General features: G+C 47.3%; 1 protein-coding gene across 1 annotated transcript; it reads right to left on the bottom strand.

The window, feature by feature from the left end:
* Window positions 1-955: 955 nt before the first annotated feature.
* On the bottom strand, window positions 956-27,199 carry LOC308579598 (maestro heat-like repeat-containing protein family member 7; the record flags this gene model as incomplete). Its single annotated transcript, XM_081214186.1, has 14 exons — window positions 26,954-27,199; window positions 25,187-25,557; window positions 23,096-23,235; window positions 22,307-22,396; window positions 19,901-20,017; window positions 14,343-14,453; window positions 8,900-8,995; window positions 7,911-8,015; window positions 5,836-5,971; window positions 4,833-4,951; window positions 3,010-3,159; window positions 2,522-2,676; window positions 1,542-1,689; window positions 956-1,141 (listed from the first exon to the last, which is right to left on the bottom strand). The coding sequence occupies exons 1-14, from the start codon at window positions 27,028-27,030 to the stop codon at window positions 956-958; spliced, it is 2,001 nt and encodes a 666-aa protein (XP_081070312.1). The 5' UTR covers window positions 27,031-27,199.
* Between the last annotated feature and the right edge of the window lie 115 nt (window positions 27,200-27,314).

Here is a 27,314-nt window from a genome sequence, read left to right as displayed (position 1 = left end):
GCCCCCGCAGCCTCTCACATGTTTCCAGCACAAGCTGCAACCTTTCGGCTGCGATGGAGACTTCAGGTTTCATGACACGTGAGTCCCGCCACGCCAAAATCAGCCCACCGTGTGGGAGAGTCTCCAACATCCTTTCCCATCCTAGGGTCCTTTGGACTACAACAACTCCCATCTTCACCAGAGCTGTGCTGGCTGGGGCTGGTGGGAGTTGTGGTCCAAAGCGACTGAAGAGCACAGGGGTTGGGGAAGCTTGGGTCTCTTAGCTACCCAAGCTAAGCAGAACCTCCATGTGATGGCCTGGGAATCCGATTCAGAGGGTGAACCGGAGGAATCCCAGCCTGCACAGGAGTCCCCGCCTCCAGGGCCGGCTGAACTGGGGCAGGGCCTTGATTCTGAAGCGCCTGCACCTGTGCCGGATCCTCAGGAGCAGGCACCAGGTGAATCCACTCTGGCTCCAGAGGTGGTTGAGGACTCAGTGCCTACAGGTGAGTCACCCCCTGGGCCCAGTAACCCTTCAGCCTCTCCTTAACTGCAGAGGCTCAGGGCAGAGAGGCGAAGGGAACTGGTTTCTCCCAGGAGGAGTGCTCACCTTAAGGCCAGGAGAGGCGGGTCTCCTGGGGGCCGGGACCGCCCCTGGCCTCAGAGAAGATAAAGGCCAGTCAGCCCGGTCCCAGGTTGCGGGAGCAACGTCGTTGTTGAGTACCTGTTCCTGCCCGGACCCAGACCTGACCCTCCAGTGTTCCTGTCCCCGCCCGGCTTCCTGCTTCGGACCTTGTGAACTGTTTCCAGGCTAGTGACCCAGGACCGGACTTTGACCTTCCCCCCGGGACCAGCACACTCCATGTCCAAGTGAAGCCTATCTCTTGGGGGAGGGCTGAGCCATCACTGCTACGGTCAGGCTTGCAAGCGCCCAGAGAGAGAAGGGAGGGCCACCCCCAATGCACGGGCAGGTCCCTTACGCCAGCGGAGGGAGATGCGAAGGGGGCTCCGGCATGAGACTTGTCGCCCTCGAAACTCTTCTGCTCGACCCAAAAAGAAAATAGATCTGAGTGATAAGGGCAAGCAGCAGCTGGGGGAACTTGTTCTGCAGGACATCCAAAGCCTCAGGTAGCGACAGGATCAGACACAAAGCGTTGGTAGCCTGGAGGGACAAGGACAGGAGAACAGCATTCAGCAGAGGACATCGTCAGATCCAGATCTCCCAACTCTCTATGCAGGACGCGACTCAGACCCCTGGTCCATTTCACTCAGTATTGTCTACACTGACTAGCAGTGGCTGTCCAGGGTTCCAGGCGAGGGACACCCCGACATGGAGATGCTGGGGCCCTTTGGCATACAAAGCAGGTGTTCTGCCCCTGAGCCAGGGCTGGGCTCCAGGAGACCCCCCCCCCACAGTGATGGACCACTAAGATGCCGCTGGGAAGAACCCTAGAGGCCAGTTATTAAGATGCAACCCTCCCCCCCCCCCAGCCAGAAGCCCCAGCCCCATCCAGCTCCCATTCAAGAACCACCCAGGAGAGAGAAACTGAGTGGTTTCGTACCGCTATTGGCATCTGAGAAGTGCTGCGTCGCCTGTACGTGACTTCTGTGTTGGGGTCTTCACCCTGTAGCCTTTTCAGGAGGGGTCTCAGCAGCTTGATGCTGGAGTACGGATCGGAGACCAAGGCCTTCCAGATCGCTGCAGCACTTCTGCAATTTGTCCAAAGAGAATTTTTCCTTTTTCCCTTTCTTAAAAAAAGTCAGGCCTTCTGTATTTCCTTGATATCGCACGTGCATTAGCAAAGAAAGAAACTACTATTCCCCTTTTTGATATGTAACTCGGGGCACAATTTTTTGCAAGTAGGAAACGGAAATATAAATTAAGAAAGCCCACTTAAATTCAGCTCTCCCCATTTCCACTTTGCAGATTTTCATATCCAGTTTTGCCTCTTAAACACCTTTTGCAAATCAATCTCCTCTAATTTTATGTCTTTCTATATGTTATTTCCACCAGTTCATGCATTTGTGTGCCTACGTGTGTGTGTGTGTGTGTGTGTGTGTGTGTGTGTGTGTGTGCGCGCGCGCTACTTGACTGGAGAACTGCATTGAAAAATTCAGAATAGTGCGAATTTTGAAATACGACAGTTCTCATTTTGGAAACTGCAAATGATGTAAGCTCTCGCTTAAACGTGACCCAAACAGAATTTGTTCCCTGTCCAGAAGGTGGTGGGGGGGGGAAACCTGGCATGGCTTCCACCTGAATCTTGAACAGAAATTTGATCCACACTGTGTACTGCTTTTCACAGCGTGGAAGAAAGCCTCATTCCTGCAGAGCAAGCAGTTTCCAGGGGACAAAAAGTTGGCAGCTCTACTTCAAAAACCTGGGAGATGCCCCAGAGTTGGGAAATCTCCATCCATGGCTGATGGGCTGTGGCCTGGCTTGGTGGATCGCAGGTTATGCAGGGCATCTGAGACGCCCTGAGATTTGCAGGCAAAATGGATATCTCCCCCCATATCACACTCATCTCTAAGAGGCCCTTACTCATCACACTCCACTGAGCAGTCCAACAGGCTATCTACGACCGGGTTCAGGCGCTTCGCAGCAAGGTTGACTACAGCTGTGAGTGTCTCATTCTTAGTGTGGGTGTCTGATATTCTGTGGAGATGGTTGTAAATCTCCTTCACAACTATGGGCAGCTGGAAGAAGATAAAAGAAGACCAGGATGAGAAAGTGTGGTGAACCTGAAAGAAAATGAGGGGTTTTGGGGGAATGATATATGACAAGATAAAAAAGATGCTCAAAGTGATTATTACCCCCCCCCCGAAAAACAAACAAAACAAAACTGAGATTAAAAACATGGTGGTTGTTTTTTGGAAGCTGAACTGCAGCAGAATGGAAACAGAGGCGCAATCCACAAACGTGGAAATCAATGCCTTCTTACACCCCTAGAAACAAGCTGATTCTACATCCAAAGAGAACGTTTAATTTAGAGGAAACCTGCTTCCCCCTGCCTCCATTTTGAGCCTTACATCTTCCATGTCCACCCCACATTCCTCAAGGAAGGAACTCAGCAGCTTTCCTGAGGCCTGAGAGACGACTCTGTCTTCCACGGTCAGGTTGTCAATCGCCTTCAACACGACTTCGTTGATCTGGCTGGGCGTGAGGTGCTCCCCAAAAGCCTGGCACAAAGAAGAAAGACGAGGAAGTTTTCTTTTGCTCCGCATCTGACCACTTTTCAGTAGTCCAAGGGACAAACCTAGTGAAAGACACATCCACTTTGCCTCAGATGACCCTCAGGGTCCCTTCCAACTCTCCAATTCTGATTCTATTTAAATGTTTATTTAAGTGACTGAAAGATTTCACAACAAACAAAACTAAGAGTCAGGTGACGCCTTCCTATTTTCAATCCCCATCTAAAACTGGTTATGACCTTGGAACATGAAGAGGTACAATCTAAAGTCAGACTAGAAAATAAGACAACTGTTCTTGCAGAAACAGAGAGGGCCAGTAATAGTGGATATCAGTTATATAATCAATCAATGCCAAACGAAGTCAGATTAGGTGGGAACCTGCAGGCTGTGTGTTTATTTCTTAATATACGTCAAAAACATCCACCACAATGTTAGCATAGTCCAGGCTTCCTCAACCTCGGCCCTCCAGATGTTTTGAGACTGCAATTCCCAGCATCCCTGACCACTGGTCCTGCTAGCTAGGGATCATGGGAGTTGTAGGCCAAAAACATCTGGAGGGCCGAGGTTGAGGAAGCCTGGCATAGCCCATTGGCTTGGCAGTGCCTCATGAAACGGGCACCAAATGGGTCAACTTTTCATCCTCTTTTTCTGCCCAAGGTGGCAATGCCTGGTTCTCTCTCCTCCCCATTTCATCCTCATGAGGGAGTTTAGACCGAGAGACCGTGACTGACCCCATGAGTTTCCTGGCTGAGTGGGGATCTGAGCCCTAGGTCTCCCAGCGCCTGGTCAGACTCTCTACCCACTGCACCACACTGCCTCTTCTCGATCCAGCAAAGGTCAGACATGCAGGGAAGCAGCTCTCCTCACCGCAGTGGCCCATCAGATGCACGGCTAGGGCTACTCCACAATTCTCCTGCAGGATCCATTGGCCTGGCAGCTTGCAGCTTGTAATGCATACGGATCTCTATCCAGGGCTCACAGTTGTGGCAGTGCCTGAGTAGTTTGGGGTTGGGATCTATCTGTCTATCTATCTATCTATCTATCTATCTATCTATCTATCTATCTATCTATCGTTTTGTGTAATGTGACCTTTTAGAATACAGTCATACCTCGGTTTACAACTGCTTCAGGTTGCGTTTTTTCAGGTTGCAGACCACTGAAACCCGGAAGTACCACTTTGTGCATGCGCAGAAGTGCTGAATCGCAACCCGCGCATGCGCAAACACAGGTTGCAAATGCTGCGGGTTGCGAACGTGCATCCTGCACGGATCACGTTCGCAACCCAAGCATCCACTGTAAGTAGAATTTGGCATGCAGTTTAGACCAATGGGCGCTTGGCTTCAAAAAATTTATTCTAATACAATGCATTTCCATATGTTATTTACACTAATATATTCATTTTCTGGACACTTTTAGCTTGCACAATCCTTTTTGTAGACACTGTTTGGCCAGGAAATGGTACTGAAAAACTCAAGGATGTATGAATTTCAAAGGCAGCTTATGTTTCCGTTCTCATATTGTTTCAGGAAGCCTGGATTTGATAGCTTTGGCTTTAAATGTGAACTGCTCTGAATCTCTCCCTCATCCCCTAGAAGGCGTGGGCTGCTAACTGAGAGCTGGCTGCAGTCTCAGCAAGAAACAGTCCAAAAAGCCACACCTACCTTGGCCACGTTGGAGATGTCGGTGTAAAAGATGGCGGGCCCAGGGATGAAGAAGTCTTCTCGGAACCATTTGACCACGTTGCCTTTCCTGTTCTTACGCCTCATCTCCACCTTCTTAGCTAAACGGGGTCAGGGATGGGGATATGCAGGCAAAAGAAGACAGCATTAGTGCTCCCGGCACACAACCTCCAGTTTCCCCACTGCGACCCACAAAAAGATTCTCAATTTCACCTCAAAAATTAGAATTCAGAACTGGGCAAGGTTCAGAAGGGGGCAACCAAAACTCCGGGATATCCAATGAAACTGAAGTTTCAGGATGGTCGCAGCAGTTGGGGGATTTTCCGTTTAGTAAGATGGCGAGGAAAAGGAGACACACTGTATGGCAAGGGGAAAGTGGAGAGAGAGAAAGCTTTCTCTCTCTCCCTCCTAACACAAGAACTCCGGGACCGCCAATGAAACTGAAGTTTCAGGATGGTCCTTCTTCATGCAGTGCACAGTTAAACTTTGGGACTCCCTGCCACAGGAGGCACTGATGGCCACGGACCAAGATGGCTTTCAAATTCATGGAAGAGAAGGCTACCCATGGCTATTAGCCAGGATGGCTATGCTGGGCCCCCACAGTCAGAGGCAGCAAAGCACAGGAGAAGAAAGAGCTCTTGAGTTCGAATTCTGCTTACTGGTTTCCCAGAGGCAACTGGTCAACCCCTGGGGGAACAGGATGCTGGACTGGGGTGGGCCACTGGTCTGATCCAGGCAGCTTTTCTTGTCTTCTTCAGCAGTGAATCCCTCCCCTCAGACTGACCTCTCGTCTCTGGCCAACGGGGTGTTTGCGTCAGGCCAGTCCTGGCACGAATTCTGGCCCTCCTGAGCTCCCGTCAACCCCAGCAGCAGCCAGCATGGGCAGCACTCAGGGATGATGGGAGTTGGAGCAGCTTCTGGGGGGCTGCAGATCTCCCACCCTGCGGCTTGCAAGAAACACACCCTTTCCCAGCATCACCCTCACCCATTTTGGCTATCATGATGTAATGGAGATGGTACAAGGCCTCCGCTGACAGCAGGCCAATCTCCTTCACGTTGTCTGCGAGGTGGAGGGACAACAGCGCCACCAGCTGTCCAAGAAGGGGGAAATCCTGGGATATCTAGGAGGTGGAGAGAGAGATGCACAGTCAGTCCTCGTCCCACAGAGCCCAGCAAGAGAAAACCGTCTGGCATGCTTTCAGGCGGCAAAGGTGGCAGAGGGGCGCAGGGCAAGAGATCTGTGCTTAGGTGGCCCACCCAAGGCTTGCCCCAGGGCCTTTTTTCCAGCCAGAACTCACTGGAACTCAGTTCTGGCACCTCTCAGGTGGGCGCTGTTGTCATTATAAGAGAATGAGGGAGGTGAGTTCATGGTGAGTCCTGGCACCTCTTTTTCTAGGAAAATAGCACTGGCTGGCACCTTCCCCTGGGATGGCCATGCCACACCGCTTTGGGGAGCAGGGGAAAGTCCATCTAGTTCACACCTGAACTTTCCAAAGCAATACGCCAACCAAGACACAGGTTTTCCTTCAAAATCCAGAAATTTGGCAATGCAGTTCTCCAAACCACCACAACAAAACGCAGACTTTACGGGAGAAGGTATACAGAAACGCACAATTCATAAAAGCAACATGCTTGAATCCTGGGTAGACCAAGTCTCTTTTTACCTGTCTAGTTTCTGGTACCCCTGGATACATCTTGGCAGCTAGAGACCCAAATATCTTCTAGGGCTAGGCGTGCCTTTTACCAGCTTTGTCTGGTTTGCAAACTATGGCTCTTCCTAGACAGGGATAGCCTGACCATATTCTGCAGTCCATATTTTGGGAACCTCAAGGCTGGATTACTGCAATGTATTCTGGGGGGGGGGGTCTGCCCTTGGATCTGCTTCACCGGCTCCAGCTCATGCAGAATGCTGTGGCCAGATTGCTGGTGGGGGCCTCGGGCTGAGAACATGGGACACCATTCTTAAAACAGCTGCATTGGCGGCCCATCTATTTCTGAGGCAGCTTCAAGGTCTTTCTAGTCATTTACAAAGCCCTGACAATCTGAGGTCCAGGCTGCCTCAGGATGTCAGGAACTCCTATATCGCAGCTTGATCGCTGAGAACATCTATGGGAGTATTGTTAAACCAGAGGGAAAGGGGGAGAGATGCTACCTTGCTATGTTATTATATATCTCATGCACAGATGCAGAATCAATTTAACACCCTGGCTGAAATTTCCCAAGAGGCATCCCTCTGTCTGAAGTTGGAAATAGCAAGATGAACCAAATGGGTTTCTTGGCAAACCCAGCAAAGCGATTCTTCTGTTCTTATGATCTACATAGGTCAGGAAGGGAATTTCCACACACAGCCCTCATATTTGCTCGAGGGTTAGACCGATTAGCCTGATTCTGCCCTGGATAGGATTCCAGAAGGGTTTTTCCTGTGGGATCGGTGCTGATTAGTACCAGTTATTACTGTATTCGCTAATGAACCACTTCCCTCGAGGCACGCAACATATGCAAGTTTTACTTTTATTATTTATTTTATTGCATTTACCTCTCAGCTTTTTCTGCAGGGAGCTCAAGGTGGTCTTCCTCCTCCTCCTCGTTTAATCCCCACAACAATCCTGAGAGGTAGGCTAGGCCAAGAGGCAGTCACAGGCCCCCAAGGTCACATTCAATGAGAGTCACTGCTGAGCGGGGGAATTTGAACCCGGGTCTCTCCCAGGTCTCAGACCAACACTCTAACTACTACACCACAGTGTCTTACACAGCATCCATAAAACATTATGTCAGTATAAATGCTAGCCTGTATCCCACCCTGTAACCTGCCTCCATTGAATCTAGATTTACCCTTTCCGGAGAAAATCCGACAAGTTAAAAACAAATTAAAGCAAGTTAAAAACGAAAATGAAAAAAGACCCATTCGCGTTATCTAATCGGAATGATCTGTTATTGTATTCCTGTGTTTTTATATTGTAAACCACCCCTGTGATCTTCAGATGAAGAGCAGTATGGAAATTTAATACATTTAAAAAAACCACAAATATGAAATTGCAGCATTAAGCCTTGGTCACTCACATCAAAGTCCAAATGCTCAGAAACATATTTCATTAGAAAGCTGGTGCTCTTGACAGCTCTTTCGCGCTCATAGATTTTTGTGGAGTCAATCCAGCCATTTGTGTGCTGCGGGAGAGAAATCATCATCATCACATAGAAGGACAACCATTAATCCGGGTCTGCAAATTCACAAAGCTTTGGCTACTGGCTGGATCAATCATGCTGGGACCATAGAGGGGACAAATTTCAAAAAGGGGTTGTTTTGTAAAGGAGAAAGTTTGCTGCAATTTGTTCTACTTCATCATCATCATCATCATCATCATCATCATCATCATCATCATTATTTTATACCCCACCTTTTTCCCTGACAGGGACTCCAGGCAGCTTACAAACAAAATAAGAACAACTTGAGATATAGAAAAAAGAAGCCATTAAATGAAACACATTGAAGATTAATAGAATTAGAAATTAATCGGCCCTTGGTTTGTTTTTGTTTTACTGTGTATTTTGTGTTCTCATTTTGTATTTTCATGTTGTGAACCACCCTGCGATCTGTCATTTGTGTGTGTGATAATTACAATAATACAACACACACCTCACCACAGCCATAGCCATGGAATGCAGGAAGCATCCTTAGACCAAGCGCAGCCATTGATCCACCAACCTTGGTGTTGGCCACAGGTAATGACTGGCAGTTGCCCTTTGGGGTTTCAGACAGAGAGCCTTTTCCCAGCCCCACCTGGAGATGCTGAGGACTGAACCTGGGACCTTGAGCATGCAAAACAGAAGCTCTGCCCCTGAGCCACGGCCCTTCCCCATATGCCATCAGCAGAGGACATATCTTTGAAAGGAAACGGATGTGTGCCTTGCACAAGCCTTCCTAGCAGCACAGAGGCCCAGTTCACCATCAGCATCCACAACCAGTGAGTTGGCCACAGACGCCCCCCGTGCAATCATTTCAACAGGATCTGCTGCCTCCCCCTGCTCTGACATCTTGGGGGCTCCCTTACCACTAATATATCCTGCAGCGCCTCCAGAGAGGGGGCCTCTGACAGCAAGCTGGTGAGCATGTTGAGGCAGGCGTTGACCGTCTGCTGATAAAAGTCCTGAAAGGAGAGAAGCAAAAGCAGTTAAAAGCTGAAGCCCCCCGTGGAAATCCCATGTGCTCTGGAGCCTTCTAGTCCAGCAGCCCCTTTCCACAGGGGCCAAGCAATGACCCAGTGGGAAACCCGCAAGGAAGACGTGAGCTCAACAGTCCCCTCCTTCCTTGGAGGTTTTTAAGCAGAGGTTGGATGACCACCTGTCATGATTCTATGGTTCTGTGCTGACTGGGGCCAATGGCAGCACAGCTGGAGAAGCACACATTCTTCAACTCTATTTCTTTATAAAAAAAGAAAAGTACTTTTGCAGCCCGTAGCCAGAATGAGAAAAGAGGGAAACAGTCACCGGGGGGGGGGGGGGCTGCTGTGGTAAGACTTTATTTCTATACCACCTGTCCATTGCCCAGGTGAGGGAACACCTTTTGAATGGCACACAGAAACAAGAGAACCACAGCAAGCTTCAGTATATTAGGGCTATTGCAACAGGGCAGCCTTGCCCACCAGCTGCTCAGCAAATTCGTAACAAAGCTTATGCAGGGGTTCAAACACAGCGCTCAAAGAGTCATAAACATCAAACGTTCTTTGACATACACCAAGAAAGGTTACAGGTCATGGGATATAAAGATACAGGACTCCACACTGGGCTCAACTTCCTTGGGGTGTCCCAAACCATTTGGCCCTAACTATCGTACTTTAACCTCCATTGCCATAGCAATCAAATCTTCAGAGGGGGCTGTTGTTGTTGTTTATTGAGAAGGCCTTATGGCAGCTGCCTCACTGCAAGAACGGAGGTTACAGGGAAGCAGGAAGAGGGCCTTCTCGGTGGTGGGCCCACCCTGTGGAACACCCTCCTATCAGATGTCAGAGAGATACATAATTATACTTCCATCTGAAGACATCTGAAGGCAGCCCTGCATAGGGAAGCTTTAAATATTTGATGTCTTGCTGTGTTTTAATTTGTTGGAAGCCGCCCAGAGTGGCTGGAGTAACCCAATCAGGTGGGCGGCGTATAAACAAACAAGCAAACAAAATTAAATGCAGTGTAGGAGGGAGGCATGAGAGTCACAAAATGCAGGCATGCAGGAATCATTCGTGGATGCATTCTAGCCAAAGGTTAAATGCAGTTAATATTGAAACATGATTACAATCAAAAATATACACCCAAAGTCTCTGGTTGTTACATCATTGTGATGGGCCAAGTGTCTGTGGCAGCGTTATCTGTAGCTTACACGGCCCAGACTCTCTGCCCTCAAATCCTTTAACCTGGCAACCCCATTTTCCTCCATTCATATCCCGAGAAGCAGAAGGTCCAGTCACCTGGCTATGTGATGATTGTGTGGGACTCCCGGCTTTGAGTTTTGTAAGTTTCAAGGAGGGCAACGAAAACACCTTCTTGGTGCTTTTTTTCACTAGCTCAGACCGAAGCATGGAGTCCATCGGTGGTCTCACGGCACTGAAGAGGAAAGAGAAAGGAGAGGAAATGCTCAGCACCCAGCAGTCCATAAACCTGGTGAGGAAATATGCAGTGTGTCTGGCCAAGTGTATGGCAAGGGAAGGACCAGGAATAGGTGGGGCAGTGAGAAGTTCCTCCCTGTACTTACGTCATGCAGGTGACGGTGATGATGGCGTGGTGCAGGACAGAAATAGAGAAAGATCCCAACGGCTCCTCTTCAATGATTTCCTGTTGTGGGGAAGCACACAGCACGTCAGAGACCTGGAGGCACCATCGCTGCCACCACCACTCCAAGCCCTGACCTGCGCTCTCTCTCCAGCCCAGCCCTCTGGACAGCACCTTTGCAGTTGGCAAGTGGGTCCTCCCAGGGGAGAAGAGTGGGCTTCCTGGATCTGGGAATGAGATCCATCTTTCACCTGGACAGAGCTCTACCTCAGAAGAAGGTAAGATCAGCCTTCTGGACCACGCCAATAGCCCATCTAGTCCAGCATCCTGTTCTCACAGCGGTGAGAAACCAGGGAGCAGACCATGAGCCCAAGAGCCCTCTCCCCGCCTGTGGCTTCCAGCAACTGATGTTCAGAAACATTGCTTCCTTCCTCTGTGGAGGTAGAACATAGCAATCATGGCTAGGAGCCATGGACAGCCCTCTCCTCCTGGGACAACCTAGCCTCTTTTCCTTAGGCGCTGGTGACATCCTGCTGAGGTTGCCACAATGGAGGGCTGCCTTGCAAGAGGGTTTGGAAACTTGAGCTGGAGCAGAATGTGACCACCCAGAAATTGTTTGGGGCCAGATGCTCAGAACCTGCAACACCGACATTTTACCAGAGCTAGACCTACACAGCTATATATAAAAAAACACGCTCTGGAAAACCCCCCCAGGAGATTTCTTTTTCTTTTTTCTTTACTCACAATGATGCAGATGGTGAGCTCCACTTTGTGTGGGAAGATGACATGTCCCACATTCGTTTGCACAAGTGCCTCGGTTGTTAGAATGGCTGCCTTCATAAGGCTCTTTTTCAGAGCCTCGTCCTAAAAGGAGAAGGGATTTTATGAAATTGAGATTGAATCCAAATCACAAGGCAACATAAAGCCACACTGACCCTAACCCTAATTCTAATCCTTACCCTAACACGAACCCAACCCTAAAATTAACCCTAAGCCTAACCCAGAAATGGTCTTGTTAGAGAGTAAAATTCATGTTAAATTGCTGTTTTAGGGGTTGTTTTTAAAAGTCTGGAGCGGATTAATCCATTTTGCATTACTTTCTATGGGAAATTGCTTCTTGGTTTTGGAACGCTTTGGTTTTAGAACGGACTTCCATAATGGATTAAGTTTGAGAACCAAGGTACCACTGTAATACCCCATTTGGTCCTACGTGTGGAGTCAGTATACACCCCAGTCTACAACCCTTCGGTGGATGAAGCCAGAGACCCTGCCCTAGGGCCCAGTCTGAAGGCATGTGGTGCAAGGACCTTGACGGAGCTCAGGAGGTCTGCTCAGTGCCGAGAGAACAAGCAACAGAAGTCCGTGGGAAAATGAGAGCCATACCTTCCTGGTGTTCTGGAATTGGAAGAGGAGCTCTGCCACAATGAGCTCGATGAAGCGCAGGAGGTCTTCAGGCCGCGCCCCAAGAGCCATCTGCCCGTAGCAAAGTATGATGGTGATACTGGCATTCCTCTCCCCTGTATTCTGGAGGGAAAGGGTGGGGAAAGTGAGTTTGGGGCAACACACTCCTGGGTTTCATTTTTCTTGCCTCCTTTGAACAAATCACAGTGAATATTATCCATCCTTTGGGGCGTTTGAAGTAACACTTGATGGACGTTAACTGAAAATGGAAGGAAAAGGTTCTGATCTCCTTCCAGCTGGGTTGGAGGAGGAGAGGAGAGTCAGGGGCACACGACCCCAAGGCCCCCTCAGGTTATGGAACTGTTAGATGTGCACGCAGTTACTATGCCTTTGTAACAATTCACCTCATTTACAAATATATGGAGGTGAACACAGAGAGTGATACTCAACTATGCTTTGCTTCAAGTAGACCGGTTGAAATGAATGGGCCCAACTTAGTCATGTTCATTAAATTCAGTGGGTCTACTCTAAAACATAGTGGAATGTGGCCAGCAGGCACTCCCATAAGGCAGATGAACGCTTGCCCGAGAGCACCCCATTTTCAAAAGCTGGTTGCAGATGAAACCTCTCTCCTCTTTCTCTCTGCCTCTCCCAACCTGCCGACTGCCTTCTCTCTTGGGTTTTGCTCCCTGCCCTCAGTTGGAGAGGTGTCCCCTCTTCCAAACACTAAGAGGTTCTTCATTCAAAACTTTCTGACAGTGGAACACTCTCCCTCAGGAGATTCAAGACTCTCCTTTGTCGCAGGTTGGAGGACCATCTGTCAGGGATGCTTGAGCTGAGATCCCTGCATTGCAGGGGGTTGGACTAGATGACCCTTGGGGTCCCTTCCAACTCTACAACTCTGTGATTCTATCTTCTATGGTAACCAGGAGACAACCCCCCACCCACCAAAATTAGCTTCCACTATTGAAGAAATGCCAGCCAAGCATCCAACAACCAAGCTAAAAACATGAGTCAGTGCACTTTTGTATTGCTTGTACTTTGGGGATGACCAATGGTTTCTAACGAATCTGTTTGGCTGACTGACTGAGCAAAAGGATCAGATTAGATCTAGGATCTGGAGCCACAGAGACAGGACTGCTGGAGCCCACATCAGAAGGATGGCTGAGACATACACCCAGAGGAAGTTTCTGGCCTTACATACTGAGAGCATTAGCAGATCTAATTCCTTTATTGGAGTGGTAAGGATCACATCCCTTGAAAAAGAGCATATTTTGAAATGGAGGAGGATTCATTCTCTTCCAACACAGGTCTGTTTTTCTAGATCAGGCATTCCCAAATTCGGCCCTCCAGATGTTTTGGGACTACAACTCCCATCCCTAGCTAACAGGACCAGTGGTCAGGGATGGTGGGAAGTGTAGTCCCAAAACATCTGGAGGGCTGAGTTTGGGGATGCCTGTTCTAGATAATAGGACCCAGAGGCTGTTTCGTATGCTTTGATGTGGATCTAAATAGCAGCTAAGGACCCAATAAATTGAGAGAAAAAGGGAAAAAAGAAATTTTAAAACAAATAATGGAGAATGAGAAGAGATTGGTTACCAGTCCTGAAGATAAAAAAACTAAAATGAATATTAAAGTGTTACAAGCACAATTTGCAATGACAATAAACAGAGAAGTAGAATGGAGATAAATAAGAAAGAAAAGAAGTTATTTTTATATGCAGTGACAGCAGCAAGAATACTGATGGCCCAGAAATGGAAACAGGAGGAGCTATCTACGATAGAAGAATGGAGAACTAGAATGATGGACTATGCAGAACTGGATAGAATGACTGGAAGGATCCGGAATCGACGAGACGAAAGATTTAAAGAAGATTGGGAAAAGTTTATCCAGTATATGCAAAAACTGAGTGATAATCAAATTACGTTTGTAAGTTTTAAGGAAGCTCTGTGAGGGGAAATGGTTAAAATGGCAGAAATGTGTTAAAAGTAATAAAGGGAAGGAATTGCAGACAAATTGAGGGAAGTCAAAAAGAGAAGTAAGATTTAATTAAGATGTATGGAGTGTATGAATTTGTTTTTTGTATTTGAAAACCAATAAAAATATAATATATATATAAAAAATAGCAGTAAGGACCCAATCTGCCAGGATCTTCTCAACCTGGTACCCTTCAGATATTGTTGTGCTACAACTCCCATCGTGTCTAACCATTGGCCATGCTGTCTGGGGCTGATGGGAGTTCCAGTTCAAAACACACAGATGGGGAAGGGGCACCAGGTTGGGGATGGCTGAGCTACACTCTTGCAATGCTCCTTCCTCATTTGACACCCTTACCTCAGACATCTCAATCTTCCTTGCAATGACTGCATGGCCGAAATCACGCAGCGCCATCAGCATCTGATATAAATGGCAGTATGAAGCCACACCGACAGCCTCAGAAATTCCCTAGGGAGAATGATGCACGTGTTATAAGGAAAAAACTGCTCCTTTTCCCTTATGGGGTACCCAAGAGCCCATAGAGTCCTTTTGCAGGTTCTCTATCGGTAGGAGAAAATAACAGGCCAACCAGAGAATCTTGAGAAGCAAAGCAGCTAGTAAGCCTGATCTTTATGAACTGTTGCAACAGGGTGCTCACAACCACACGCAGGAGGCAGGAGGGACCCCAAACAATGACACGCAAGACATTTTGAATTTGCCCACCCTGGAGCCCAAGACCTGCCCCCCCCCCCAATACATCATACATACATCAGAGAAGGGGAGATCTACAACAGAATCCTGTCTGACAGAAAAATGTTGGTGGGGTTACCTGGCTGCTAATGGGTTTACCTGGACAGCCTGGCTATTCTAACTACTTAATTCCTGAGTCCAGGTCACAGGCTTGCCCTATTCATATCTTAAATGTGCCCTTATGGCAGGATTTGTGAGCAAAGAGACAATGGGGAGGTTTTTCTCATTTCCTCCCTCCTTGCAGAGAAACATTTGAGGTCAGTTTGGGAGAGACAAAATGGTTTCAGGACTTTTCCCTGTACTGTTTCAGACATGTGGTTTATATATATATATATATATATATATATATATATATATATATATATATATATATATATATATATATATATATGTTTTGGTGTCTTCGGGTGTCTTCCCGTGTAAGAGTTGGGGTGTCTAGGCGACGTTTCGACGAGGTCTCACTCGTCATCTTCAGGCTGGTGCTTTCGGCTTCTTGTTACTAGAACAGAGCAGGATCTCAGTGTTTGAGTTCCTATAAATACTGTTGAGGGGGTGTGGTGTATAGCCTCCAACGTTCTGGGCAGAGAGGAAGTTCCTAGGTTAATGTGCCTTTTCTTCTTTTGTTCATTAATTACTTGAGGGATATCTTGAGTGATTACTTGAGTGATATTCTGAGTACCACTTAGGAGGGTCATTAGGTGTGGATTAGTTGCTAAAGCTTTCGTGTCTTGACCTCTTGACCTTGTGAAGAGTTTTTCTGAGAAGATGGCTGTACTGCACTTAGTTGTGCTCTGGCTTGGCTTCGTGTATAGGGGCGAGCTGTGGTTTTGTGCCCTGTGCCAGCCAGATCTGTGTAGGGATTGCAGGGGGGTGCAGCATCCGGAGGTGCCACTATGGTTTGGCTACTGGATGGTGTCTGTAATTTATCTGTGGAGAGGGTCTGGGTTTGGGTCTGGTGTGGTTGATTGGAGATGGCGTTCTGTGTGCCTCTGGTTCTGGTGTCGGTTTTTGTGGGGAGGGCTAATTTCCAGATGTCTGGCAGGCGGGACGTGTCGTCACGCTTGTTCATGTTGTGAGGGTGTTTCTCTATCTCGATGGCTTCCATGATTATTCTCTTGTGGTGATGTTCCATGTTAAAGAGCAATTTGGAGTCTGCAAAATTAATTTCGTGTCCTGTTTCTTTCATGTGTTGGTAAAGAGAGGAAGTTTTTTCTTCTTTTTTGACGGCATTCTTGTGTTCTGCGATACGTGCATTTATTCGTCTGTTTGTTTGTCCAATGTACGTGGCTGGGCAGACTTTGCAGGGTATTTCATAGACCCCTTGGTTTTCTAACTGGATTTTATCTTTTGGGTTTCTGAGGATATTGGCTATTTTTTGGTTGGTGCAAAAGGCTGTTTTGATATTGTGTTTATGGAGGATTTTGCTAATTTTATCTGTAGTGCCCTTGATATAAGGAAGGAGGGCCATGCCATTGTTTTCTTCTGTGTCTTGGTTTTTGGGGGGTGTTTCTTTTTGGATTAGCTTCGTAACCCTGTTTTGCTGGTATCCGTTGGCGATTAACACATTTGAGAGATTCTGTAACTCAGTTGTCAAGTGGTCTTTGTCAGCCAGGCGTTTGGTTCTGGAGATGAGAGTCTTGGCTACGGAGTTTATTTGTGCAGGGTGGTGGTGTGATTGTGCATGTAAGTAGCGGTTGGTGTGTGTTTTTTTCCGGTAGATAGTGTGTCCTAGGGAGCCATCAGGTTTTTTGTAGATTAGGACGTCAAGGAAGGGAAGTTGGTTGTTGGCTTCTATTTCCATAGTGAATTGTATTTTGGGGTGTAGGCTGTTGAGATGTGTGAGGAAGCTATCTAGTTTTTCCTTCCCGTGTGGCCAAATTACAAAGGTGTCGTCAACATATCTGAGCCAAAGTTTGGGTTTGTGTTCTGACTTGTCTAAAGCATTGGTTTCAAAGTGTTCCATGTACAGATTTGCGATGACCGGTGAGAGGGGTGATCCCATAGGTGCTCCTTCTATCTGTTTGTATCTTTGTCCATTGTGGATGAAGTACGTGTTGGTTAGGCAGTGGTTGGTCAGGTCCAGGATGTATTCGGGGGGATTGTATTTGTTTTGAATGGCTGTCAAGGCTTCATTAATGGGCACTTGTGTGAAGAGAGATACAACATCGAAGATGTTAATGGGCACTTGTGTGAAGAGAGATACAACATTCACACAAGTGCCCATTAATGAAGCCTTGACAGCCATTCAAAACAAATACAATCCCCCCGAATACATCCTGGACCTGACCAACCACTGCCTAACCAACACGTACTTCATCCACAATGGACAAAGATACAAACAGATAGAAGGAGCACCTATGGGATCACCCCTCTCACCGGTCATCGCAAATCTGTACATGGAACACTTTGAAACCAATGCTTTAGACAAGTCAGAACACAAACCCAAACTTTGGCTCAGATATGTTGACGACACCTTTGTAATTTGGCCACACGGGAAGGAAAAACTAGATAGCTTCCTCACACATCTCAACAGCCTACACCCCAAAATACAATTCACTATGGAAATAGAAGCCAACAACCAACTTCCCTTCCTTGACGTCCTAATCTACAAAAAACCTGATGGCTCCCTAGGACACACTATCTACCGGAAAAAAACACACACCAACCGCTACTTACATGCACAATCACACCACCACCCTGCACAAATAAACTCCGTAGCCAAGACTCTCATCTCCAGAACCAAACGCCTGGCTGACAAAGACCACTTGACAACTGAGTTACAGAATCTCTCAAATGTGTTAATCGCCAACGGATACCAGCAAAACAGGGTTACGAAGCTAATCCAAAAAGAAACACCCCCCAAAAACCAAGACACAGAAGAAAACAATGGCATGGCCCTCCTTCCTTATATCAAGGGCACTACAGATAAAATTAGCAAAATCCTCCATAAACACAATATCAAAACAGCCTTTTGCACCAACCAAAAAATAGCCAATATCCTCAGAAACCCAAAAGATAAAATCCAGTTAGAAAACCAAGGGGTCTATGAAATACCCTGCAAAGTCTGCCCAGCCACGTACATTGGACAAACAAACAGACGAATAAATGCACGTATCGCAGAACACAAGAATGCCGTCAAAAAAGAAGAAAAAACTTCCTCTCTTTACCAACACATGAAAGAAACAGGACACGAAATTAATTTTGCAGACTCCAAATTGCTCTTTAACATGGAACATCACCACAAGAGAATAATCATGGAAGCCATCGAGATAGAGAAACACCCTCACAACATGAACAAGCGTGACGACACGTCCCGCCTGCCAGACATCTGGAAATTAGCCCTCCCCACAAAAACCGACACCAGAACCAGAGGCACACAGAACGCCATCTCCAATCAACCACACCAGACCCAAACCCAGACCCTCTCCACAGATAAATTACAGACACCATCCAGTAGCCAAACCATAGTGGCACCTCCGGATGCTGCACCCCCCTGCAATCCCTACACAGATCTGGCTGGCACAGGGCACAAAACCACAGCTCGCCCCTATACACGAAGCCAAGCCAGAGCACAACTAAGTGCAGTACAGCCATCTTCTCAGAAAAACTCTTCACAAGGTCAAGAGGTCAAGACACGAAAGCTTTAGCAACTAATCCACACCTAATGACCCTCCTAAGTGGTACTCAGAATATCACTCAAGTAATCACTCAAGATATCCCTCAAGTAATTAATGAACAAAAGAAGAAAAGGCACATTAACCTAGGAACTTCCTCTCTGCCCAGAACGTTGGAGGCTATACACCACACCCCCTCAACAGTATTTATAGGAACTCAAACACTGAGATCCTGCTCTGTTCTAGTAACAAGAAGCCGAAAGCACCAGCCTGAAGATGACGAGTGAGACCTCGTCGAAACGTCGCCTAGACACCCCAACTCTTACACGGGAAGACACCCGAAGACACCAAAACCTACATTCCTGTACCCGTGAAAATCTACGAAAGCATATATATATATATATATATATATATATGCAGGTTTTGGTGTCTTCGGGTGTCTTCCCGTGTAAGAGTTGGGGTGTCTAGGCGACGTTTCGACGAGGTCTCACTCGTCATCTTCAGGCTGGTGCTTTCGGCTTCTTGTTACTAGAACAGAGCAGGGTCTCAGTGTTTGAGTTCCTATAAATACTGTTGAGGGGGTGTGGTGTATAGCCTCCAACGTTCTGGGCAGAGAGGAAGTTCCCAGGTTAATGTGCCTTTTCTTCTTTTGTTCATTAATTACTTGAGGGATATCTTGAGTGATTACTTGAGTGATATTCTGAGTACCACTTAGGAGGGTCATTAGGTGTGGATTAGTTGCTAAAGCTTTCGTGTCTTGACCTCTTGAGCTTGTGAAAAGTTTTTCTGAGAAAAGTTTTTCACAAGCTCAAGAGGTCAAGACACGAAAGCTTTAGCAACTAATCCACACCTAATGACCCTCCTAAGTGGTACTCAGAATATCACTCAAGTAATCACTCAAGATATCCCTCAAGTAATTAATGAACAAAAGAAGAAAAGGCACATTAACCTGGGAACTTCCTCTCTGCCCAGAACGTTGGAGGCTATACACCACACCCCCTCAACAGTATTTATAGGAACTCAAACACTGAGACCCTGCTCTGTTCTAGTAACAAGAAGCCGAAAGCACCAGCCTGAAGATGACGAGTGAGACCTCGTCGAAACGTCGCCTAGACACCCCAACTCTTACACGGGAAGACACCCGAAGACACCAAAACCTGCATTCCTGTACCCGTGAAAATCTACGAAAGCAAATATATATATATATATATATATATATATATATATATATATATATATATATGTGTGTGTGTGTGTGTGTGTGTGTGTGTGTGTGTGTGTGTGTGTGTGTGTGTTTGCTTGGTACACTTATTTTATATCTTAGACCTTATAATTCTCATAACACACGTAAATCTGCACTTTCAGAAACAATGTTTGAAACAAAACATTGCTATCTTTCAAAATTTGCACAGGTAATTTTGTGATGCAGTCATCCAACCAATGTTTGAATAAATGTGCTGTATTAGTGGGATCCGCTGGCAAAAACTTGTACATTTGTCAAAACCGTGTAGCACTGCCTAGGACTTTATGGGAACACAGGAATTCACTCACCTCTCTGACTGTTTCCTCTTCAAGAGGCAACTTTAGAAGTAAGTGCAAGTATTGGTGGACTGTATCTTTGTTCCTGGAATCCCGTAGTTTGAGTCCGTAGTATCTATAGAGGACAGTCTAAGGGGTGGGGAAGGTTTGGGTGAGTCACAGTGAGGAGACCCCACCAGTTACATAAACTGCTTTTCGAAAACCAAAGAATTTCAATTTTACCTTCTGAAAATGTCAGGTAATGCTAAATAATAATAATAATAATAATAATAATAATAATAATAATAGGTTGCAAGTACTAGACAATTGTTTTAATGATTTGTATGCAATTTGACACACAGTTTACTTACCACACAAAACTAAATTATATTAATTTAACCACAGTATCTTCTGAAATGCTACAACTCTTTAGTACCCCTCATTTGAGGAATTTGAAAGCTGAAGAGTTCAGCATGTCCTAATTGCTCTGCCTCCACAGCTGGAGGCAGGAATGCTTCTGAATACCAGTTGCTGGAAAGCACAGGAGGGGGAAGGCCTCTGTGTTCGAATTTTGCTTTCAAATTTCCCACGGGCATCTGACAGTAAGAGCTGTTTGCCAGTGGAATTTGCTGCCAAGGAGTGTGGTGGAGTCTCCTTCTTTGGAGGTCTTTAAGCAGAGGCTTGACAACCATATGTCAGGAGTGCTCTGATGGTGTTTCCTGCTTGGCAGAGGGTTGGACTCGATGGCCCTTGTGGTCTCTTCCAACTCTAGGATTCTATGATTCTATGATTCTATCTGGTTGGCCACTGTGAGATCAGGATCCTGGACTGTGCAGGCTGCTGGTCTTACCCAGCAGGCTCCTCTTTCGTTCTTACGACACACTTTTGTCCTAGATAAACTGACCCTAGGTTCTTCCCGCTTTTTAAGAAAACTAGTACCTGCACCCGCAGCTTCTTATGGGTCTCCCCACCCACCCTGCGTGACTGAAATTGGGAGAGGGTGTTCTCTTTTCTGGCACCCCACCTACGCCACAGTGGGGCTACCTTTGAAGGTGACCCGGAAACTACAACTAATCCAGAACGCGGCAGCTAGACTGGTGACTGGGAGCGGCCGCAGAGACCACATAACACTGGTCTTGAAAGACCTACATTGGCTCCCAGTACGTTTCCGAGCACAATTCAAAGTGTTGGTGCTGACCTTTAAAGCCCTAAACGGCCTCGGTCCAGTATACCTGAAGGAGCGTCTCCACCTCCATCGTTCTACCCGGACACTGAGGTCCAGCGCCGAGGGCCTTCTGGCGGTTCCCTCACTGCGAGAAGCCAAGTTACAGGGAACCAGGCAGAGGGCCTTCTCGGTAGTGGCGCCCGCCCTGTGGAACGCCCTCCCACCAGATGTCAAAGAGAACAACAACTACCAGGCTTTTAGAAGACATCAGAAGGCAGCCCTGTTTCAGGAAGCTTTTAATGTTTGATGTATTATAGTATTTTAATATTCTTTTGGAAGCCGCCCAGAGTGGCTGGGGAAGCCCAGCCAGATGGGTGGGGTATAAATAATAAATTATTATTATTATTATTATTATTATTATTATTATTATTATTATTATTAGTGTTGTTGTTGTTGTTGTTGGTTGCCAAGACAGAGAGAAAACCTGAGCAGCAGGTTGCGTTCAGACGATCTCCTTGTATTCCCTGCGGGGACAGCCAGAAGAGGCAGAGTTGGTCAACTTGCTCAATGAGGGAGACTGCCAAACGCTCTGCCCCCTCTCTTTTCCCAAAGGGGGAAAGGGGGAGCCAACTGCTGTGGACCCTCGGGCTCAGAAGAAACCAGAGTTCTGTCTGCACCAGACATTAGAAGCCCCATGAATGATCTTGCTTCCCCCACAGAACCCTTGTTCAAAGCTCCTTAAAATATTAGTGTTAGATCAGGGTTTCCCAAACTTGGGTTTCCAGCTGTTTTTGGACTACAACGCCCATCACTCCTAGCTAGCAGGACCAGTGGTCAGGGACGATGGGAATTGCAGTTCAAAAACAGCTGGAGACCAGATTTTTACGGCCCTCTCTAGCTTGTCCCTCAGGGCCTGAGTGTGCTAAGCAGGAGAGGGGGGACGACCTCCCACGCTCCTTGAAGAAAATGTTTTGCTGGAAGTTCACCCTTCCCACAGGAGGTCATTCCAGGTGAATTGTGTTCATGTTCAAGCCAAATAACCAAAAGAGGGAAAGGTGGAGGTTTTGCTTGCTGACGCTTACTGAGGAAGCCTGCACTCTGATTGGCTTGGTAGTTCTGAGGGACATTGCCTCTGAATGTTTTGTTCAGTGTCTCCCTGCTATGTATAAGGCCTGTGCTAAGAAAGGAAGTCAAACTTCTCTGTTCTTCTTTCCTCAGATTGTATGCTGCCCACCCCACCCCACCCGGTGTCATCTACGATACTCAGAACTTACCTTCTCAGGTCCTGGCTTAGAGGTCTTCTGCTGGCCAGGGACTGCTGCTCTCAGGGACAAGATAGTCGATTTTCTGTGGACACTGGAGGTCTGCTTTTAAAGTCGGAAAGAAAAGGGAATAAAATTAAGAAAAGTGTCGTTTTTTTTTGTCTAGAGAACAGTTGCCATTTATTTGCCACTTGTCTTCTCTTTAAAAAATATGCATGCCTAGAAATAGACTAGACTAGAAATATCATAATTATCTGTCTATGCATTTCTAACAGTATAACCAAATCAGTAGTTTTTGATATAACTGCAAAAAACAACTCTGAAAATTTATTATTCCCAAAATCTTACTGGCTAGTGATTTGAGTCATGATTTTAAATTGATTTGATTTAAATCAACTCTCCCCTGCATCATAAAGGATGTGGGTGGTGCTGTGGGTAAAACCTCAGCGCCTAGGGCTTGCCGATTGCATGGTCGGTGGTTCGAATCCCCGTGGCGGGGTGAGCTCCCGTTGCTCGGTCCCAGCTCCTGCCCACCTAGCTGTTCGAAAGCACCCCTAAGTGCAAGTAGATAAATAGGGACTGCTTTCTAGCGGGAAGGTAAATGGCGTTTCCGTGTGCTGCGCTGGTGCTGGCTCGCCAGAGCAGCTTCGTCACGCTGGCCACGTGACCCGGAAGTGTCTCCGGACAGCGCTGGCCCCCGGCCTCTTAAGTGAGATGGGCGCGCAACCCTAGAGTCGGACACGACTGGCCCGTATGGACAGGGGTACCTTTACCTTTACCTTTACCCTGCATCACACGCACCTGGGGAGCTGGCTGGAGGTGTTTGAGGATGGTGTCCAAAATCTCCCGCTCATCCATCATCTCCAAAGTTTCTCTGAGCGATCTTCCTCTCAGCAGCTTCTTACTCGCCCACAAGTATCCAAATTTCTCATCTGAGAGTTCTTGAGAAAGAGAAAGAGAAAGAGAGAGGTGAGTATGTGAGGCAGACGAGAGGAAAGGTCAGTTCTTTGTCAGGGGGCTTCCAGTTGCTCCTTCCAGATGGGATTCAATGGCACATCGGCAGAGTCAAGTTGCTCGGTTGAAGCGATTTGCACAATGAACCTACTTCCCAGTGTGGTGTGGAGCCAGTGTGGTGTAGTGGTTAAGAGCGGTAGTCACGTAATCTGGGAAACCGGGTTCGCGTCTCCGCTCCTCCACATGCAGCTGCTGGGTGACCTTGGGCCAGTCACACTTTGAAGTCTCTCAGCCCCACTCACCTCACAGAGTGTTTGTTGTGGGGGAGGAAGGGAAAGGAGAATGTTAGCCGCTTTGAGACTCCTTAAAGGGAGGGAAAGGCGGGATATCAAATCCAAACTCTTCTTCCCGCTCCCCAACAGGCTCCAAATTGGACATTTTTCGTGGTGGGAAAAGTGACAGGGAAACTAGAATGGAAAGCGGGAGCTTGCATTTTCTTGATGCGACATTGTCTCATCTCCCTGCGAATGAATTGGGATGAGCGCTCACTCGCTGACCTCATTCAACATCCCCACAAACTTTGGCAAACGGATCCGGACGAAGGTTCAGGAAGCAGGTCGTGGGAAAGGGGCCACAGAACTCAGTTCCTTGGACCGGCAATGGCAGCCCCAAAGGGTGGCCGCACCATGTCATCTCTGCACGCTTCAAATGGCACCACCTGGACTACATGGAGATGGCAGAGATGACTGGCAGAATCCGAGACCAGGGAGAAGAGTCAGTGGAAGAAGATTGGGGGAAATTTAATATCTATTTGCAGAAATATTGTAAAATTTCTGAATGTTGATGACATTGAAATGAATTGTGGGGGTTCTAGTAACAAGATAAAATCTAAGATTAAACCAACAACAGATAAATTAATGGGCTATTAATTTGCTGAACCAACTTTGAAAAGGGATACAAGAACGGGGGACGCGAGGAAGTCAGGAGAATATGTGAATTTAAGATCTAAAATTAAGAAAGAAGGAATTTTTGTGTTTTTCTTATATGTGCTTTTTCTTTTTACTATCAGTTTCTAACGTACGTATTTTTGTATTTTGTATTTTTATGCTTAATGTGTGTATTGTTGTATTTTGTGTTTTTAGTTTCTTCTTGTCCTTGTCTTTGTATCTTTTCTATATTTTGTAAAATTTAATTAAAAAACTTAAAAAAACAAAACAAATGGCACCACCTGGTGTCTATCATACTGGGGTAAACTTTCAGGGGAGGGGTCTTTCTGGGGTGGCTGAGGGTCATTTCCAGCCTTCATCAGGGACCTCTTAATGAAAGAGCTCCCCACGGCTCCTAGTACTACTTTGTCGTTGCTCTTCACTGTAAACTCCTGCATATCCAGAATTACAAGACACTTCCCACATGTGTGTACGTTCCATGCACCCTGGACTTCTGCTAGCACAATTGGGCTTCCCCCACCCTCTCTTCTCCCCATATGCCCCCAAGCACCCCTTAATTGGCTCAGGGGTAGGCAGGCGAACCCCCAGAACAAAACATGCAGTAGGTTGTCCCACCAGGAAAGCAGAAATGTGTGAGCAAATGTGGCAATCTGCTTAGCGCTGTGTTGAATTTGTCCCCTTTCACCAAACTGGGAAAAATGGTTTCTGGAAAGTGCAGATAGCAGATGCATGGCATAACTGAGAAGGGATCATAGAACTGTAGCGTTTGAAGGGACCTGCGGGGTCACCTAGTCCAACCCCCAGCAATGCAGAACAGAACAGGGGCAGCCACCTGGAAGTCCCTGCTCCATGTTACACGCCTCTTAAAAAGGAGGGGTGGGGTGGGTGGGACTTGCGCCCAGAGATCAAGGAAACCAAGAGAGACCCCGGCCTCGGATGACGCAGGCCTTGCCAAGGGGAACCCAAAGGGGATCTGGGTCTGCCTACTCACCTGGGAACACTGGCCCAGAATCCTCAGGGCTCTTCTTTTTCCCCAGGGACAAGTGCCGCTGCTGCCTGGAGTCCTGTCTGCTGCTAACTGGCTGAGCAGTGCTGGTCTGACGCTTGACCAGGTCTGGGAAGACTACCGAAGGAGCCTGAGATTTCCTCCTGACCTCCGCATGTGACTGGGAAGGTTTCATCAGCATGGGCAAGAGCTGGGAGGTTCTCTGGCTAGCCGGGTCGTGGGTGGCACTTTGTTGCAGACTAGATGACGGGGCCTCCACCTTGTCCCGCTGCCCCTGGTTGCTCTCCTGGATGTTTTCATTACTTTCCTGGTCCTTCTTTTTCAGGCCCCGGAGCTTATTCAGGAAGGAGGTCATCCTGCAAGAGACGAAATGGCCCCCTGGTTGGTTTGCTCATTGGGAACCCCTTTGGACTCCCCTTCCTTTCACCACTTGAGAGGCAGCAAGCAATCCCTCCCTATTGCTGCACGCCAACCCAATCTCCGTGGTGCGAGAGTCCATGGGTTCCAGGCATTCACCCAGGGTTTGTGTTTACTTTTGGGATTGAGGGGCAGCGGAGACGGTGATCTCTTGAGGATCTATGGTTTATTTACACATCTATGCAACCTGAGCCTATGATGGAGGGGTTCACACCATTGACACCCCAAGAGGGTCTTGCGTCTCCCGTAGTTGCAGAGTGTCAGGCTGGAGCAGCAAGAAGAAGGTGTTTGGGTTGGTGTGCAACAAGGGGTAGGAATTGCTTGCTGCAACTCAAGTGGTGAAAGGAAAGGCACTTTGCATATGTTCAGAGGCCTCCTTGCCTTCATTAGTTCTCCTGTCCTAAGACTGAGATTCTTTAGGGCTGAAAACATGTTCTGGGGCTAAGCGACGGCAACTCCTGGAGCAAATTGAATCCAAACTTTATGGAATCTTACTATCATGATGGGCTGTTATTTGTCCAACCCCACAATTTATTTTATTCTTTTAGGGAATAAAATACACACCACCCTTCGTCAAAAAAAGGAAAGTATCCAGGGCAGTTCAATAACAATCCGTCAGAATGAAGGTGAGCAACCAGAGGCAGCCAGTTTGAATGCGCAGGAGTTATTTTACCTGATATTCTCCTTCGCCTCTTTGTGATCTGTAATCTTCAGGGGGCAAAAGGAAATAAAAACTCTCTGATAATGTGGCTCCTCCTCACCAGCGTTGCTAGGGGCCCCCAAGCCCCTGGAGACATGAGGTCACAGCATTATTTATGGCAACATCAGGCGTGCAATGATGTCAGTGGAAAGGAGACCTCTTGCTCACCTGGCCTGGGACAATGGGCCAGGTGTGTGCAGGTGTGGCCTTGCAGTTTCACTGCGGTCCCCCTGGGTTTTGCTGAATCCAAAAGCCATGTGAGATTTTTTGGCCAAGCAGGTCAAGGCAATATCATTATTATATTTATTAAAGTAAAATAAATTCATCAGATTTCTATGACACCCTTCATCCGAGGGTCATATGCCTGTTTCACCTCCGCACTCTAAGTTATGGGTGGCCTTCCTCTCTTGCCGGCATTCTATATAGGGATGAAAAATGCCTGGCTTGAATTTATTATTAGAATGATCACATATTTATTTTCCTGACGGGGACTCAAGGCAGCTCACGGATGAAGATAAGGCAAGCTAAAAATGTTGGGGCCAGGTGGGAAAATCAACAATTAAAAAGCAATTAAACACTGGTTGAATTACAACTGTGTGTTGTTGCTGTTGTTTAGTCGTTTAGTCATGTCTTACTCTTCATGACCCCTATGCACCAGAGCACGCCAGGCACTCCTGTCTTCCACTGCCTCCCGCAGTTTGGTCAAACTCATGCTGGTAGCTTCGAGAACACTGTCCTACCATCTGGTCCTCTGCGTCCCCTTCTCCTTGTGCCCTCCATCTTTCCCAACATCAGGGTCTTTTCCAGGGAGTCTTCTCTTCTCATGAGGTGGCCAAAGTCTTGGAGCCTCAGCTTCAGGATCTGTCCTTCCAGTGAGCACTCAGGGCTGATTTCCTTCAGAATGGAGAGGTTGGATCTTCTTGCAGTCCATGGGTCTCTCAAGAGTCTCTCTCCTCCAACACCAGAATTCAAAAGCATCAATTCTTCGGCGATCAG

This window comes from Podarcis bocagei (assembly GCF_964188305.1).
Source record: "Podarcis bocagei genome assembly, contig: HAP1_SCAFFOLD_243, whole genome shotgun sequence".
Lineage (NCBI taxonomy): Eukaryota > Metazoa > Chordata > Lepidosauria > Squamata > Lacertidae > Podarcis > Podarcis bocagei.
Note: the sequence above shows the minus strand (reverse complement) of the source record. Positions and strands in the feature narration are given on the sequence as shown.